The sequence below is a fragment of the Phasianus colchicus genome, chromosome 9, assembly GCF_987193195.1.
Source record: "Phasianus colchicus chromosome 9, bPhaCol1.hap1.1, whole genome shotgun sequence".
NCBI lineage: Eukaryota > Metazoa > Chordata > Aves > Galliformes > Phasianidae > Phasianus > Phasianus colchicus.
The window spans coordinates 10,863,130-10,875,983 of record NC_143444.1 but is presented as its reverse complement, the minus strand read 5'-3'; the positions used below and the strand labels follow the sequence as shown (position 1 = coordinate 10,875,983).

The following is a 12,854-nucleotide window of genomic DNA, read 5'->3' as shown; positions in this document are numbered from 1 at the left end:
CCTATATTTATCAAAAACAAGAAACTCTTCCTGTATAGTACATCCTGACTAGTACTTATTCCTAATGCTATTTTACAACTGTTTCCATCATAGGTAATGAAGGACAAAATTGAATTTTACATAAATAAGCATCTATACACATACCTAAACTGAAGTCATTTGGTGTATTTCAGTGAAGTTCAAAGTCAATATCCTCCTGCATAGTTAAAAATAATTTAAGTGGGTTACTCTGTTCAACTTTCTTTTCCTTCATACCCATCAACCATAGCAGCAAAGATACAAGTCAAAGTTGAGCCATTTGCCAGTTGTTTTGTAGTGAAGTATAAAGCATTATAGGTTGCTGCTTTCAAAAATGAAGTTTGCTCTAATTGCTCTAATTAATGTTACTTGAAAAAGTTTGTTTTAAAGAAAACCACTGCAGAGTTGGTAGGTCAATCATTAACTTAGTTACAGTAAATGCCAGTTAGCTGCATCTCTGACAAGACACTTCTGTATCTTGAAATAAAGCTTGTGTAAGCCGTTATTTGAAATTAATTTAAGAATTCATTGTTACACGGTTATGTTTATGTTATTGCCTTCTTCCCTTCTCCCAAATACTCCAAATGCAGCATAAAGTACAGTTATCTGGACGCATTCAAAATATATGCTTGTTCTTCAGTCTGTCACCAGGCTCTTCCTACTGGTAATACTTAGTTCATTCTTTTACATTTTACTCAGATATATGAACATTGTATGAAGGAAATTTTTGAGTAACTTCAAAATAAAGACAGGTTATTCCATTAGACTGAACATTTGCACTGCAGTGTCTCCCGAACAGAGAGCAAGGGAACAGTGTCTACAAACTCTAGAAATTTCAGGTTTATTGTGGATGAAAGGTACAATGCTACAATATGATCATTATCAGCTAGCACTTAGTTCAAAAAAAATTTCAAGAGTAGTATGATGAACAAGAGGTAAACCCTCACAAGTTTAAGTTTTCTTCCTATTATTATTTGTTCAGATGAAAATCACAGAAGAGGATTTATGGATTAGGACATATGCCAGACTATATCAGAAACTTTGTTCTTCTACAGGAGACATTCCAATTGGAGTCTACAGGACAGAATCCCAAAAGCTTACAACGTCTGAAGTATGTCAGTTTACTATACTCTCGGGATTTGGTTACCTCTTATTTAAAGAATATTGGGGATGCCATGTCTGCAAATGCACTTAATTCCAACCTACTGAAGGTCACCATCTGCTGATGCATATACAGTCAGATTAACACACGGCCCTGTCTACATACAGATTTTCATTCCTTTGCTCATCTACAAAGAAGTGGCTGACTGAAGGAATAGCTCAAGCACAGGTAGGACAGGCTCTGAGAGTTAGCTCTAGTCTGGCCTTGCATGTAGTGGCAACTAACGGCATTGTCAATAATCTGTATGACCAGTGTGGGAAGCCTCTAAGATTATTTTCAACACTGATAAAGTCAACACAATATTGCTTTCAGATTTTATTCTAATAGGAAAAGAAATTTAGAAACTCAGCAGCATTTCAGATAAATTTGCTTTATTCACCAATCACTTTGAGCATATTACTAACTCATTCTGTTCTTAGGAATTCTATTAAGTAAGCAATCACCATTTTCAAGTCATCTTTATTTTATGCTTAAAAAAAAAAGACAAGAAAACTGCAATAAACTGCCAATACTTAACACATCAAAATCAGTCACAGAATCATAATAAAGGCTTGAGATGGAAGGACCCTTAAGTCTTACACAGTTTCAACCCCCTGCTGTGGGCAGGGATGCCACTCACTGGATGAGGATGCCCAGGGCTCTAGCCAATCTGGACTTGAACATCTCCAGTGATGGTGCATCCACAACTTCTCACCATCCTCTGAGTAAAGAATTTCATCATAAAATCTAATCACAATCTCCCCTCTTTTAATTTAAAACCATTTCCCCCTTGTCTTATCACTATTTTCCCCGTAAGAAGTCTGTATCTCTTGCTTATAAGCTCCCTTCAAGTACTGGAAGGCCTTCAAGAGGTCTCCCTGAAGCCTTTTCTTCTCCAAGCTAAAAAAACTGAGATCCCTCATCAGACACTGGGTAATAATTGGGTAATAAGACCTTACTAATACCAGGGATTGTTTACTACTTCAGTGACAGTAGAAGACATGTTTTAAATATCACAGTAACAACCCATTATCAATAATTTCAAAAAGATAGCTGAAAGTATTAGCTAAATCTTATGCTGAAGTTAAAACAACTTGAAAAGTTTTTAAGTGTTTTTCCTTATATTTCTTATTTTCTTTTTTAATATTACAACTACATATGTAGTCCATCTACTTGAGTTATTACGTGACATGAAGAAAAGAGTTGAAGACCAGATTTTGATGCTTTTAAACTTGCTTTTTTCCTTAACTGTCGTGGTGAAAAAGCAGCATAGCTGTACCTGAAGGTAGAAACTTCAGATTACCTTATTTGGAAAACGCACCCTGATTCACATTGGTAACAGGCAACTTTTGCCTTTCATCTTAAGAGAACACTCAGAGCAGTGCAATACATGTTGAATTACTTCCTCTATATATTTGCAATATATATCTAAACAGTAGTTTAGAAAGTGGAAAGTCTCAAGTTATGTAACTTGAATTTCTAAAAATAGGATGTTCAACTGCACTACTGAAAACATTTTACTCCACTTCTATTTTTTAATGCCCTTATTCTCTTATCACTTTCAAGTCTCAAATCTCTATCAGCGTAGAAGAATGGGAAGACACTAAAGACACCAGGGAACAGGTTAATTACCGTAGTAATCATCGTAACTCAACATCTAGTGATCAGTCCGACCACCCCTTGTTACGACGAAAAAGCATGCAGTGGGCTCGACGGCTGAGCCGAAGAGTACCAAGACACTCCGGTAAAACAGCTGAGAGGATAAACCAGCAGCGAATGAACCTTTACAGGAGGTCAGAAAGACAGGAACTTGCTGAACTTGTGAAAAACAGAATGAAACATCTGGGCCTTTCTCCAGCAGGATATGGTACGCAGTACTTAATAAAAATACTAGCATAATGGAAAAAAGCTTCATTTTAATGGATGCCATGAACTGAAATGACCACAGTTGCTTACAAATCTTCATGTATGGGAATAATCCTAAAGCCAATTTTCCATCTTCAGCTTTCTTTATGCTGATAACATAACCTCTGAGACCTCCTATTCTAAATTCAATTAACTGTGAATTCACTTAATCCAATTGAGGCATAACACTTGTTTGGTCACGCAAACCTTTCTCAGGGGCATGATGGTGCTAACATACTGGTGAATGCATTTGTATAACTTGCTAAAATACTTAATACTGTAGTACTTATTAAAATTGGTTTTACTATACAGAATTAAACTGCACTGTAAAAGATCACTTGAGCTTTGTAATTGCACCTGGATTCAGAATCTAATTATTCTCTAGACAGAAGTACTTACGATGGTGCAAAATATGTGATACAGGCACAGAGGAAAGTTACACATACTAGAAAACAGTCATTTTAACCCGCAGAACACACTGCAAACACAGTTCATTACCAAGATTTAGGAATTGCACTGAAACTAGAACTGGGCTATTCTCTTCCACATTATTTTAATTTTCACTTAAAAAGAAGGAAAGTACAAAATGTTTATTCATTTTAGACCTATTAGTCTCACTGTGACACCCTAGGAAAAGTATTCAAAGTAAACTACACAAAAGATTGTTAGTGATGGCTACAGTTGAGCTGAAACTTAACTCAGCAAAACTTTCTAAAAAAAATGAAAGAAACACAAAGAAATACCAATTGTGTTTTCTGTATCTTTCACATTCCGACCCACAATACTTCATATCAACTAAATTTGGAAATGGATGAGAATTTCATACCCTGCATTTAGCCTTGGCTACTTCCCACTTACTAACGTAAGCCACATAACACATTGGTTGAAGTAAAATTGAGTTGTAATGAGAATTGCTGTAACTGGAAAGAAGTGCAAAAGAATATATTTCAGAACGTTCAGAAAGGAAGCATGTTTGGAGAGCTGATAACTCAAGAGATGATACATCAGATAGTTCTAATTATTTACTGTTACCTTGGCACCTAATATATTTTATTTGACAACTCTGAGACAAAAAAGAAACTTTCAAAATTAGGTTGTTACAAATTATACCTTTGACGATATGTTTTTAAACCTAATTTGGTATATTTATCTTTGTCCTCTAGATGAAATGAATGATCATCAGAACAACCTTTCTTACATCCTGATCAATCCTTCTCCAGATACAAGATTAGAGCTGAATGATATAGTGTAAGTTAAAGAAAAAAAAGTCACAAGAAGTGTAAAGTTTCTTTTATCATATTTCTGCTCCGGCAGTGGGGACACATTCCCATGCACCTGAAAAATGAATGAAAAAGATGGAGACTTCTATCTAAATAGACATGTAACTGTACTTATACGTATACATAAGCATCTATTTAATTCTTTATGTATGATGATGTAAAAAATTTTTTGGTACCTGCTTAACTCCATTTTCTTTTATCTTGCTCTGTGTATATATAAAAACTAACCAAGTTCACTAGATATCTTCACAGAATTAATAATCTTGCTTATAATTAAGATATCCAATTTTAACAAGAAGATCAACCTTCTGAATCAGTGCTTTCAAATAGGATTTTGCAGTGGTCTTTGAATCCATGATACAGCAGAAAGAAACCATTTCTCTCATACAATATTTGTGCTTAAGATTATTTGAACACAAATAATAGGACCTAAATGCAGAAATATCCCTTCTCCCCCTCCCCAACCCCACCCCTACTTCCTTGCAAGGAATTTTGAAGACTACACAAGAAAGAAAGGTGAACCCAAAGTTGAATCTGCTCAAGAGTTTTAGAAAATTAACTATCATGCTCAGGTCCTATGCCATGTCTGTATATCTGTCCGTAGATTCTTTTGCCTCTCCCTGCTACAACAACATATCCCATGTGCTCCAATGTCCCTGTGCAAGGTGCTCCAATATCAATGTTGATCCACCTCACTTCCAACTCATAAGCAAGATAACTGTTTGAACTATTAGCCTTGATATTAAAAACAAGAATAAACTGCTTTGTAGGACTGTGGTATATGAAAAGCACAGAATAGAAACTTATATCAAATAGCAAACACAGTTCTCCAAATGTGTTGAAATAATTTGGAACAGAATTTTCCACTATTATTAATGTCCACAGAATGAAGAGCACTAATATTACCTGTAAATGCATATACTGTTACCTAGTTTAGAAAGGTGACTTAAGTGCCTGCTTTCCTTTTTCCTCCTTTGCAAAAACAGCAAATCAATAATGCATAATTTTGAAGTGTGGATTTGTTGTGCTCTACGTAAACAACTTTAGCCTGTACATTGTTTTTTACCAAGCTTGATGTATGTTCATTTCCTGACACTTGAGAGTGGGCACAATCTCACTCTCTGGTTCCCTTGACTAGGCAGTCAGCTCACCTTCACTCAAGGGGGATTATTAGTGGAGAGACTAAACAAGTTGTTCTCTCTCTACAGCGTTTTTACTCACAAATTCCAGAGAAATTAAAAGTCATATTAGATAATATTCAGCTCTGAACTACCATATGAGGAAATTGTCTCAGCATTTACAGATGAACTGTACTCAAAGCAGCATTTGCAGCAGTTAGAAGTACTTGAAATTCTTTCTCAAGCATAGGGGTCCATCTTGAGTGTATCAGCCTATACCAAGTTTATCAACATCATGCTTTTTATTTGTTGAGCTTAGTTAGAAGTATGTCCCTAGCTTCCACACAAAAATTTTATAATTTACTCCAGTTTACTCTCGCCCCTTCTTCAAAGCATAATGAATAAAGCAAATGCATAAATACAGAGAGTTATGGGCAAACTTTTGTGTTCGGTGACCATAGTGGATGCTCAGGAAAAGAGTTGATGCATCTAAAAGATCAAATGGGCTCTCAAACAAAATTAAGGTGTCTAGTACATACAGATGATGCCTAGCTAGACAGAGCGTGAAACTACTATCTAATGTGAGTGGCATTGCTAACTTGTCCAAGTTAACTAACAGAAACTAGATTAAGTCTAATTCTTCCTCACAACTTTTCAACAACATTACAATAGTATGTTTACTAATCCTTGCTTGTGCCAAGTCTATTTAATAAGAATTGTAATTTCTTTTTGTAGATACTTGATCCGACCTGATCCATTGGCTTATGTTCCAAACACAGCATCCAGCCGAAAAGACAGCTTCTGCAATACAGTGGGACAAGATACCAGAGAGGAAACACAACTTTGATATGTAATTCAGCAAAACTAACAATTTAATACATATAGTTTCCTCCAATCATTTTGAAAACTAATTGGTACATTTTATTCAGTTTTTGGAAACAAAGTGACAGTGGGTAAGTCACTAATTTTAGAAGAACATGGTCTCTAGAAACTCGTATGAGTTTCCTAATGATTGTCAAGCTTGTAGCCTGTTCAACATTGTAGTTGAACTTCAGATTAGCAGAAAACTGTTATGATTTAACCAACATGAAGAAATGATTAAAGAAGCAAGAGATTCCAAAATGTTTCACTTTGAAGCTTCTAAGTATATCTATAAAGGTGGCAGCATGTCAGCAAATAAGCTCCCGACATACATCATAAAAGATTATCTGATGTCCATTAAGGGATCATGTGTATGTAGCAGAAAATAAGTTAATATTTAAAGCTGCCAAAGAGGCTGTTTGTGCCAAGAATACAACCTCTGAGATAATTTTCAAGCTTAACTTGTCACCCTTTTATATTTGAACAGCCTCGTTTCACTCCCATTATGGCCTCTAGGACTTGAATGTTTGCTCTGTGAGTTTACAGATGACACAGCTTAGTCACACTGTAGAGGTTGACCTGAGGCACATCTACTGAAAAATTGGCTCAGAGAAGCCCAATATCTCACAGAGGCATTTCAAAAAGGAACAGTTGATAGAGCAAGTGAAGCAGAACCTTTGAAGGAATTATATAAAAGCAGCCCTTCACATTTGCAAAAATCTGGTAAGAATACACGAAGCTACAAACAGTGGTAGCTCAGATGAAAAATCAGTCATTTAACATGAGTTAGCATGTCAGTCACAGAATGGCTTGGTTGAAAGGGAACTTAATTATCATCAAGTTCCAATCTACCTGCCATAAGGAGGGTTGCCATCCACTAAATCAAGTGGGTAGTAAGACGACTCAATGGATGATGCCAAATGCAAGTGTTTCTCTAGGGAGCAACTAAAACCACAGATCCTTCCCACTCCCATGGCGATGCCAGAACTCCAACTGTTCAAACTACAAACATACCCAATTCATATTACCCAAATATGATACTTGTTCATATGAAATTACATATCTTAATGAAAATGAGAAAAGCTTATGATCTATTTCACAAATGAATGGAACACTACATTAAATGGATTTGAAGGCTTTGGCATTAAAAACGCAAGAAAGCATCTACAGCATACGAAGCATCTGAAGCTGCTACAGAATCTCCAGTCTACATATACAAGAATCTAAGAAGTTTTGGTCAAGAATTCATAGAAGTAAACATAGCTGTACATGATCTTCAAAACATTCTTGCTTTGCCATCAATCATGAAAGGGGAAGAAGGTCCTTAAGGTTCAAACCATCCTGCTACGCAATCAATATAGGACTGTTACAACAAAACTGACATGTGGACTGAAGTGGCAAAACTGATAATTCTTTGAATTCCCTTGAGAAATCCACTCTAAAAACGTTTATATTCTCTTTTTATTTTTTGGAAAAAAAGCATAGCTGATATTGTTCTGAAAAATAAAGTGCCAAGCAAGTATGCTTACCAGTACTGCAAGAACGTTAAAAATCACATCACATTCCTATTAGAAATAACACTATTATATACACTATTATAAGAAGTCTGCTATTATTCCTTCTCTTTCTCTTAATTCTTCTGAAACTAAACTGTAAGAAATTAGAGGTCTTAGAGCAGACCAAAGTAATCAGAAAGTCTGCACACAAACACTAGAATCTCATTTTTAAGAGCAGAAGAAGGTAGCTGAAAAGAGGAGTTTCTCAGCTTTTTTTTTTTTTTTTTTTTTTGTATTGACATATTCAAGTCGCAGCAGGGTTCAGAATAGTATCTGTGACTCTATATAGAGCCCAGTGTTTTTACTCACACACAATTTATTAAATTATTAAATTCTGAAGAGAAAGTATTTTGAATGTTTTCCCCAGGGACTCTGGGGAAAAGGGATGTAACAATTGAAACAATTGCTCACACCATCTCTTAGACAGAATCTTGTCCAGACTGCACCACAGAAACTATCACATAGAAACAATTGTGTTTGTAAAATGAATAGCCATCTATTTTTAATACTTTCAGTGAGAAGACTATTCCAGTTGTATAATGCCAAGAAAGAGAAGTTTTATAAGATGTTCTCTCCAAAATATTAGAACAATTCTGTGTTTCATACTGAAGGTCTTTCTAACACAGCCTCAAGTAGGCAAACAATTTCAGAAACATGCCTAGTATTCACAACCAGCAAGCTACTCTGCCTTTCACATAGTATATCCCATAGTCATCCAATCCAGACATTATCTGTACATTGCCTGAAGTAACAGCAAAAGATTTAAAGACTCTCTGCCACAAGAATAGTTAGGGCTCCATGCCTGGCATTTACCATCCTATAAACAAGTAGAAATAAGTAGTCAGGTATATCCATTTTTCTACATAACTCAGTGGAACAGTAGCATCTATTGGCACTTGATATTTACTAGACTTGATGGATTTTTAATTGCTCATTAGCCCTAGAAGATTTGCTAAAGCAAACAAAAACAGGCGCAGACAACTTGCAGCATGTCTAAAGTAAAGCAAAGATAATCTTTCTGAATATTCTTCAAATTCTACTGGAAGATGAGCAAGGTAAAAGCTAGCAGCTTCTTTTGAGACAATTCTAATAACACATTGATGATGCACTGCTCTATTCTGTAATTCTAGATGTGCAACTTTTCATACTGGAAGCAGAACAGCTTTGCTTCCCCAGGCACATCTTCAGACCCCATTCTAGTGGGATTTAAGCCTTTCAAGAACCATATTGAGTACTCTACATTAGCACTGAATGAGATAGCACGCATATTCCTTGGTGACCCGGCAGGCAGTTCTTTGAGGATCACTCTACAGGCAATCTTGTGTTCACATGCTTCTTGCTAAGATTATCAGCAATATAATATAGCTGGACTGGAGACCAGGTTGAGAAACAGTAACATCCATGCTCAGTGCTAGAGGAGGGATGACAAAGCTTCGCAGTCATTGGGTCCAGAAGACTTGAACAGAGTTGTGTTTGATGACAATTCATTCAGTGAATACAGAGATTAAACTTATGATCATTTACAAAAGCAAGTGATTAAATTCTAAACCGTCAGAAGCCAGATGGCCAAATAACATTTTTTTTCCCCTCTCAATCAAAGAAAACAGCAGATTTCAGTCTATATTTAACTGTATGTACTTTTTTCTTCTCTTTGTAACTCATACTTAACAGTAAATCAGACATGCTCTCTTTACCTGACACTTCCTTGAACAACTACCAGAAAATTTGGAAGTCAAAATCCCAGTAAAGGTGATAGCACATAACTACTACCTTATCAGAAGTGTTTTCTCCAAAGGGACGAAACATGTTATTTATTCTACAATAAAAAGTCACAATAAGTATCACAATAAGTGGAATACATTGTGTTTCCTTTACTGTTTCACTCCAGTTCCAGAACACACACTAACACAAGTTGAGTTCTCAAAATCTGCAGTAGTGTGAGTTAATGGAGTTCTCATTTTAATTTCCAAGTCAAAGTGTTATAACTTCCTTCACCCACAGCTTCCTACCTTTGTAGCAAATCAGATACTTCAAAGTATTTAAGTTACTGAAGACTTCTTATACATCTGTTTACTACTGCATCAATAAAATGCAAAATAAATAGTTTTTGGGTTTCTGCTTTGGAGGAAAACTGAAGTAACATAAAATGCACCAAAAATAACACAATTCCATAGTTTCTAGGCAGTAAGTACTGAAAACAAACATTTTGTACATTTGAAGCACTGATGTATGAGGTTTTGATGCACTGAATTCTACTTGATATCTGAAATAAATCAGTCATTACAAAACCCAAAATGAGTTAATAAAAACAAGCAGTACTACATAATAACATCAAGTAAACAAGATTATTTAGAAATCTATTTTTGAGCTAGAGGCATAAATGCAGAAATCTGCTTAAAATATTATGCATATTCTTCATATGATGCACTAGAAAACAGACATACATTGAATGTTCGTCTAAAGGACTGCACTTTAACTTTTTGACCGCTATTTCGTTTGCTTGATGCAGAGCATACATTAAAGGGAGTGCAGAGAAGTAATTAACACTATGAAAGATGACTAAGACCTTGCTGATCATCATCTTTAGAGGTTACCAAAAATACTAACAAACTATACAAGAAAATCATTATTGTCTATACTAGTGACGCGATGATGCTGTCAAGTAATGGGAGTTGAACACAAGTATGAACTCCCACAGACTCAAGAAGCTTAAGAAGGAAAATCTTTCTGCTTCACAAAGTAAAAAACAAGAATTTGAAGTTTCTTCAAACTAGTTTTCAATTTATTATGTAAAATTTGGATACTTGCTAGCACTATAAAGTAGGATAAGTTTCTCTAAACTTTTTTTCTTCTCAGATAAAGAAAAATAAAGAGCAAGGGATATTTATTCTCACTCCCTTCTTTCCCTTAAAGGCAGACTCAACAACTGTCAGATATTCATTGGAGAAACATAAAGCAATTGCCATTCTCTTTGTCAACAAGAAAAGCTGACTTTCTCCTGCTCTTCCTTATCTAACTATCAAAAAAAAAAAAAAAAAAGAAAATATGTTGAAAGGAATAAGGACGTATCCCGAGGAGAGTCTTGTCTACCCAGAATTTTTGTCACCACTTAGGTGAACTCCACACATGCAAAGCAACATAACCCGAGATATTCCATGCCATAAGAATGCTATCTTCTTTAAAATAAGGTACTGTTTAATGCATTTTCTCAACAAGATAATCTAGGAAGTGTTAAGTGTATAATATCTATGTCAGCTTGTTCAATTTTCAGATTCCCATTAGCTACAGTATACTAAAGGACATGAACTCGAGTATTCTGAATATTAGCTATCAATGAACAAAGAATGGAAGTTGCAGCAAAACTCTCAGCAAACAGGAGAAAATAGAGGACAGAGTGGAGATGTGCCAGTCTTCAGAAAGCCCCAATAAAACTTAGATGATCTAAGAAACCACCATAACCACAAACTAAGACAATAAATGCAAAGAGATCTGATTTATATAGGTACCTATATAAATATTAGAGAATGTAGACATTAATCCCAAAGCAAGATACTTAGTAACAGAAACTAGTAGAATATGGAATTGATTTTAGCCAGCTTGTAATTTCACTATTTCAAATACAGCTACAGTTTCCATACACATCCATACACATAAGAATCAGCAGTTATATTATTGATCCAACTGGTTTGCATAGATTAAAGTTCATTTATTATTTTAATTAAGTTCATTTTATAGTTTTAATATACATACTTTAAATCACAGCTGTGATTAAAGTAATCTAATACAACTCTCAGTGCTATAATTGCTACCTCCTACATCTGCAGGTACGTTTGCAAGTTTTGGGACAGCAAAACAAGAAGGATATATTAGCATTTTTTTTCATACTTTTTCCCCGATTAGGTGGGAAATCCACTGCCAATGAAAAGACATTTTTCTAGAAAACAACTGAACCACGAGATGCTTTATTGCAACAACTTTTCCCCAGCGCCAATGTTAATTACTCAGTTATTGGACAGACAGACTGCTGTTCTCTAGATAGAGGCTTTAATCAAGAACACATATTGCTTATTGTTCAGTATTTATACTAGTCTGCCTTTGAAGTGTTCAAAAAAATCAACATTAAACCTTCATTTCAGCAAAACAGAACTTAGTAAAAACAATCTGGAGACAGCCTTGTTATTAAGTGGAGGCAAAAGTAATGCATTCCTGTTAGGTGTCTTAAGTCCTGGGATGTACAGAGGCAGAAATCAAGCTCCACTCTGAGCCAGTCACTTTTACAAAATTACATGAGTCTAGTTGATGCTTTAGACTACTTGGAAGTAGAAATTCTCATTGCCAAAATAAAAAAGAGTAGTTAAGTCCAGTCTTTCCTCTAGATTAATAAGCAGAGATCACTAAGTTTTTCTACTTTGTACCTGACTCTTGAAGGTAAAGTAGAAGAGAGCTATGGTTGTCTCTCAAATGCATTTAGACTAAGAAAAAACGCAACAGATTCACAACAGGAGCCAGTTGCAGAACATTAGTCCTTCAGAAGAAAATCTTACGATGTACACATGAGCAAGACACCACTTTCTAACACAAGAGAATTTCCACAGATGCATTTTGAACGCACACAAATGACTTTGGCCTTGCCTCATTCACAATGTACCCTTCCTCCAAAGATAAGCTGTAGTGTTCTAAAGCAAAAGACATCCAGAATCCAGAGCATTTGCAACTGGTTCCAATCAAGCTCCAGAGTTAAATTCTTATGTAGCCCTCCAATTCATCTCAGGTGTTAAGTGTTTCCACTAATAAGCTACATGAATTACTCTGTGCAAATTATCTGGCTAATGCAGCTCAGCTGTATCATGTGCAGAGAAGTTTCACACTCCAGTAGACAAACACAAGATAAAAATAAGAACAATTTCCTCTGGCTTTTTCTTTTTTTTAATTTAGCTGAGGCAATGGGAAACAAAGGGAGATGTTGATTACTTTT

The 12,854-nt window shown here is 35.4% G+C and overlaps 1 protein-coding gene across 3 annotated transcripts in view; it reads left to right on the top strand.

The window, feature by feature from the left end:
- KCNT2 (potassium sodium-activated channel subfamily T member 2) overlaps positions 1–7,855 on the top strand; it is a 117,656-nt gene extending 109,801 nt beyond the window's left edge. For 2 of the 3 annotated variants that reach the window (XM_090146133.1, XM_031595796.2), the window contains 4 exons: positions 1,001–1,129; positions 2,726–3,026; positions 4,228–4,312; positions 6,198–7,855. In XM_090146133.1, coding sequence (XP_090002259.1) covers positions 1,001–1,129; positions 2,726–3,026; positions 4,228–4,312; positions 6,198–6,309 — 627 coding nt within the window. In that variant the 3' untranslated portion in view covers positions 6,310–7,855. Of the gene's footprint in view, positions 1–1,000; positions 1,130–2,725; positions 3,027–4,227; positions 4,313–6,197 lie in introns of those variants that run through there. The other variant, XM_090146134.1, reaches the window with a different exon arrangement.
- Positions 7,856–12,854: the final 4,999 nt, after the last annotated feature.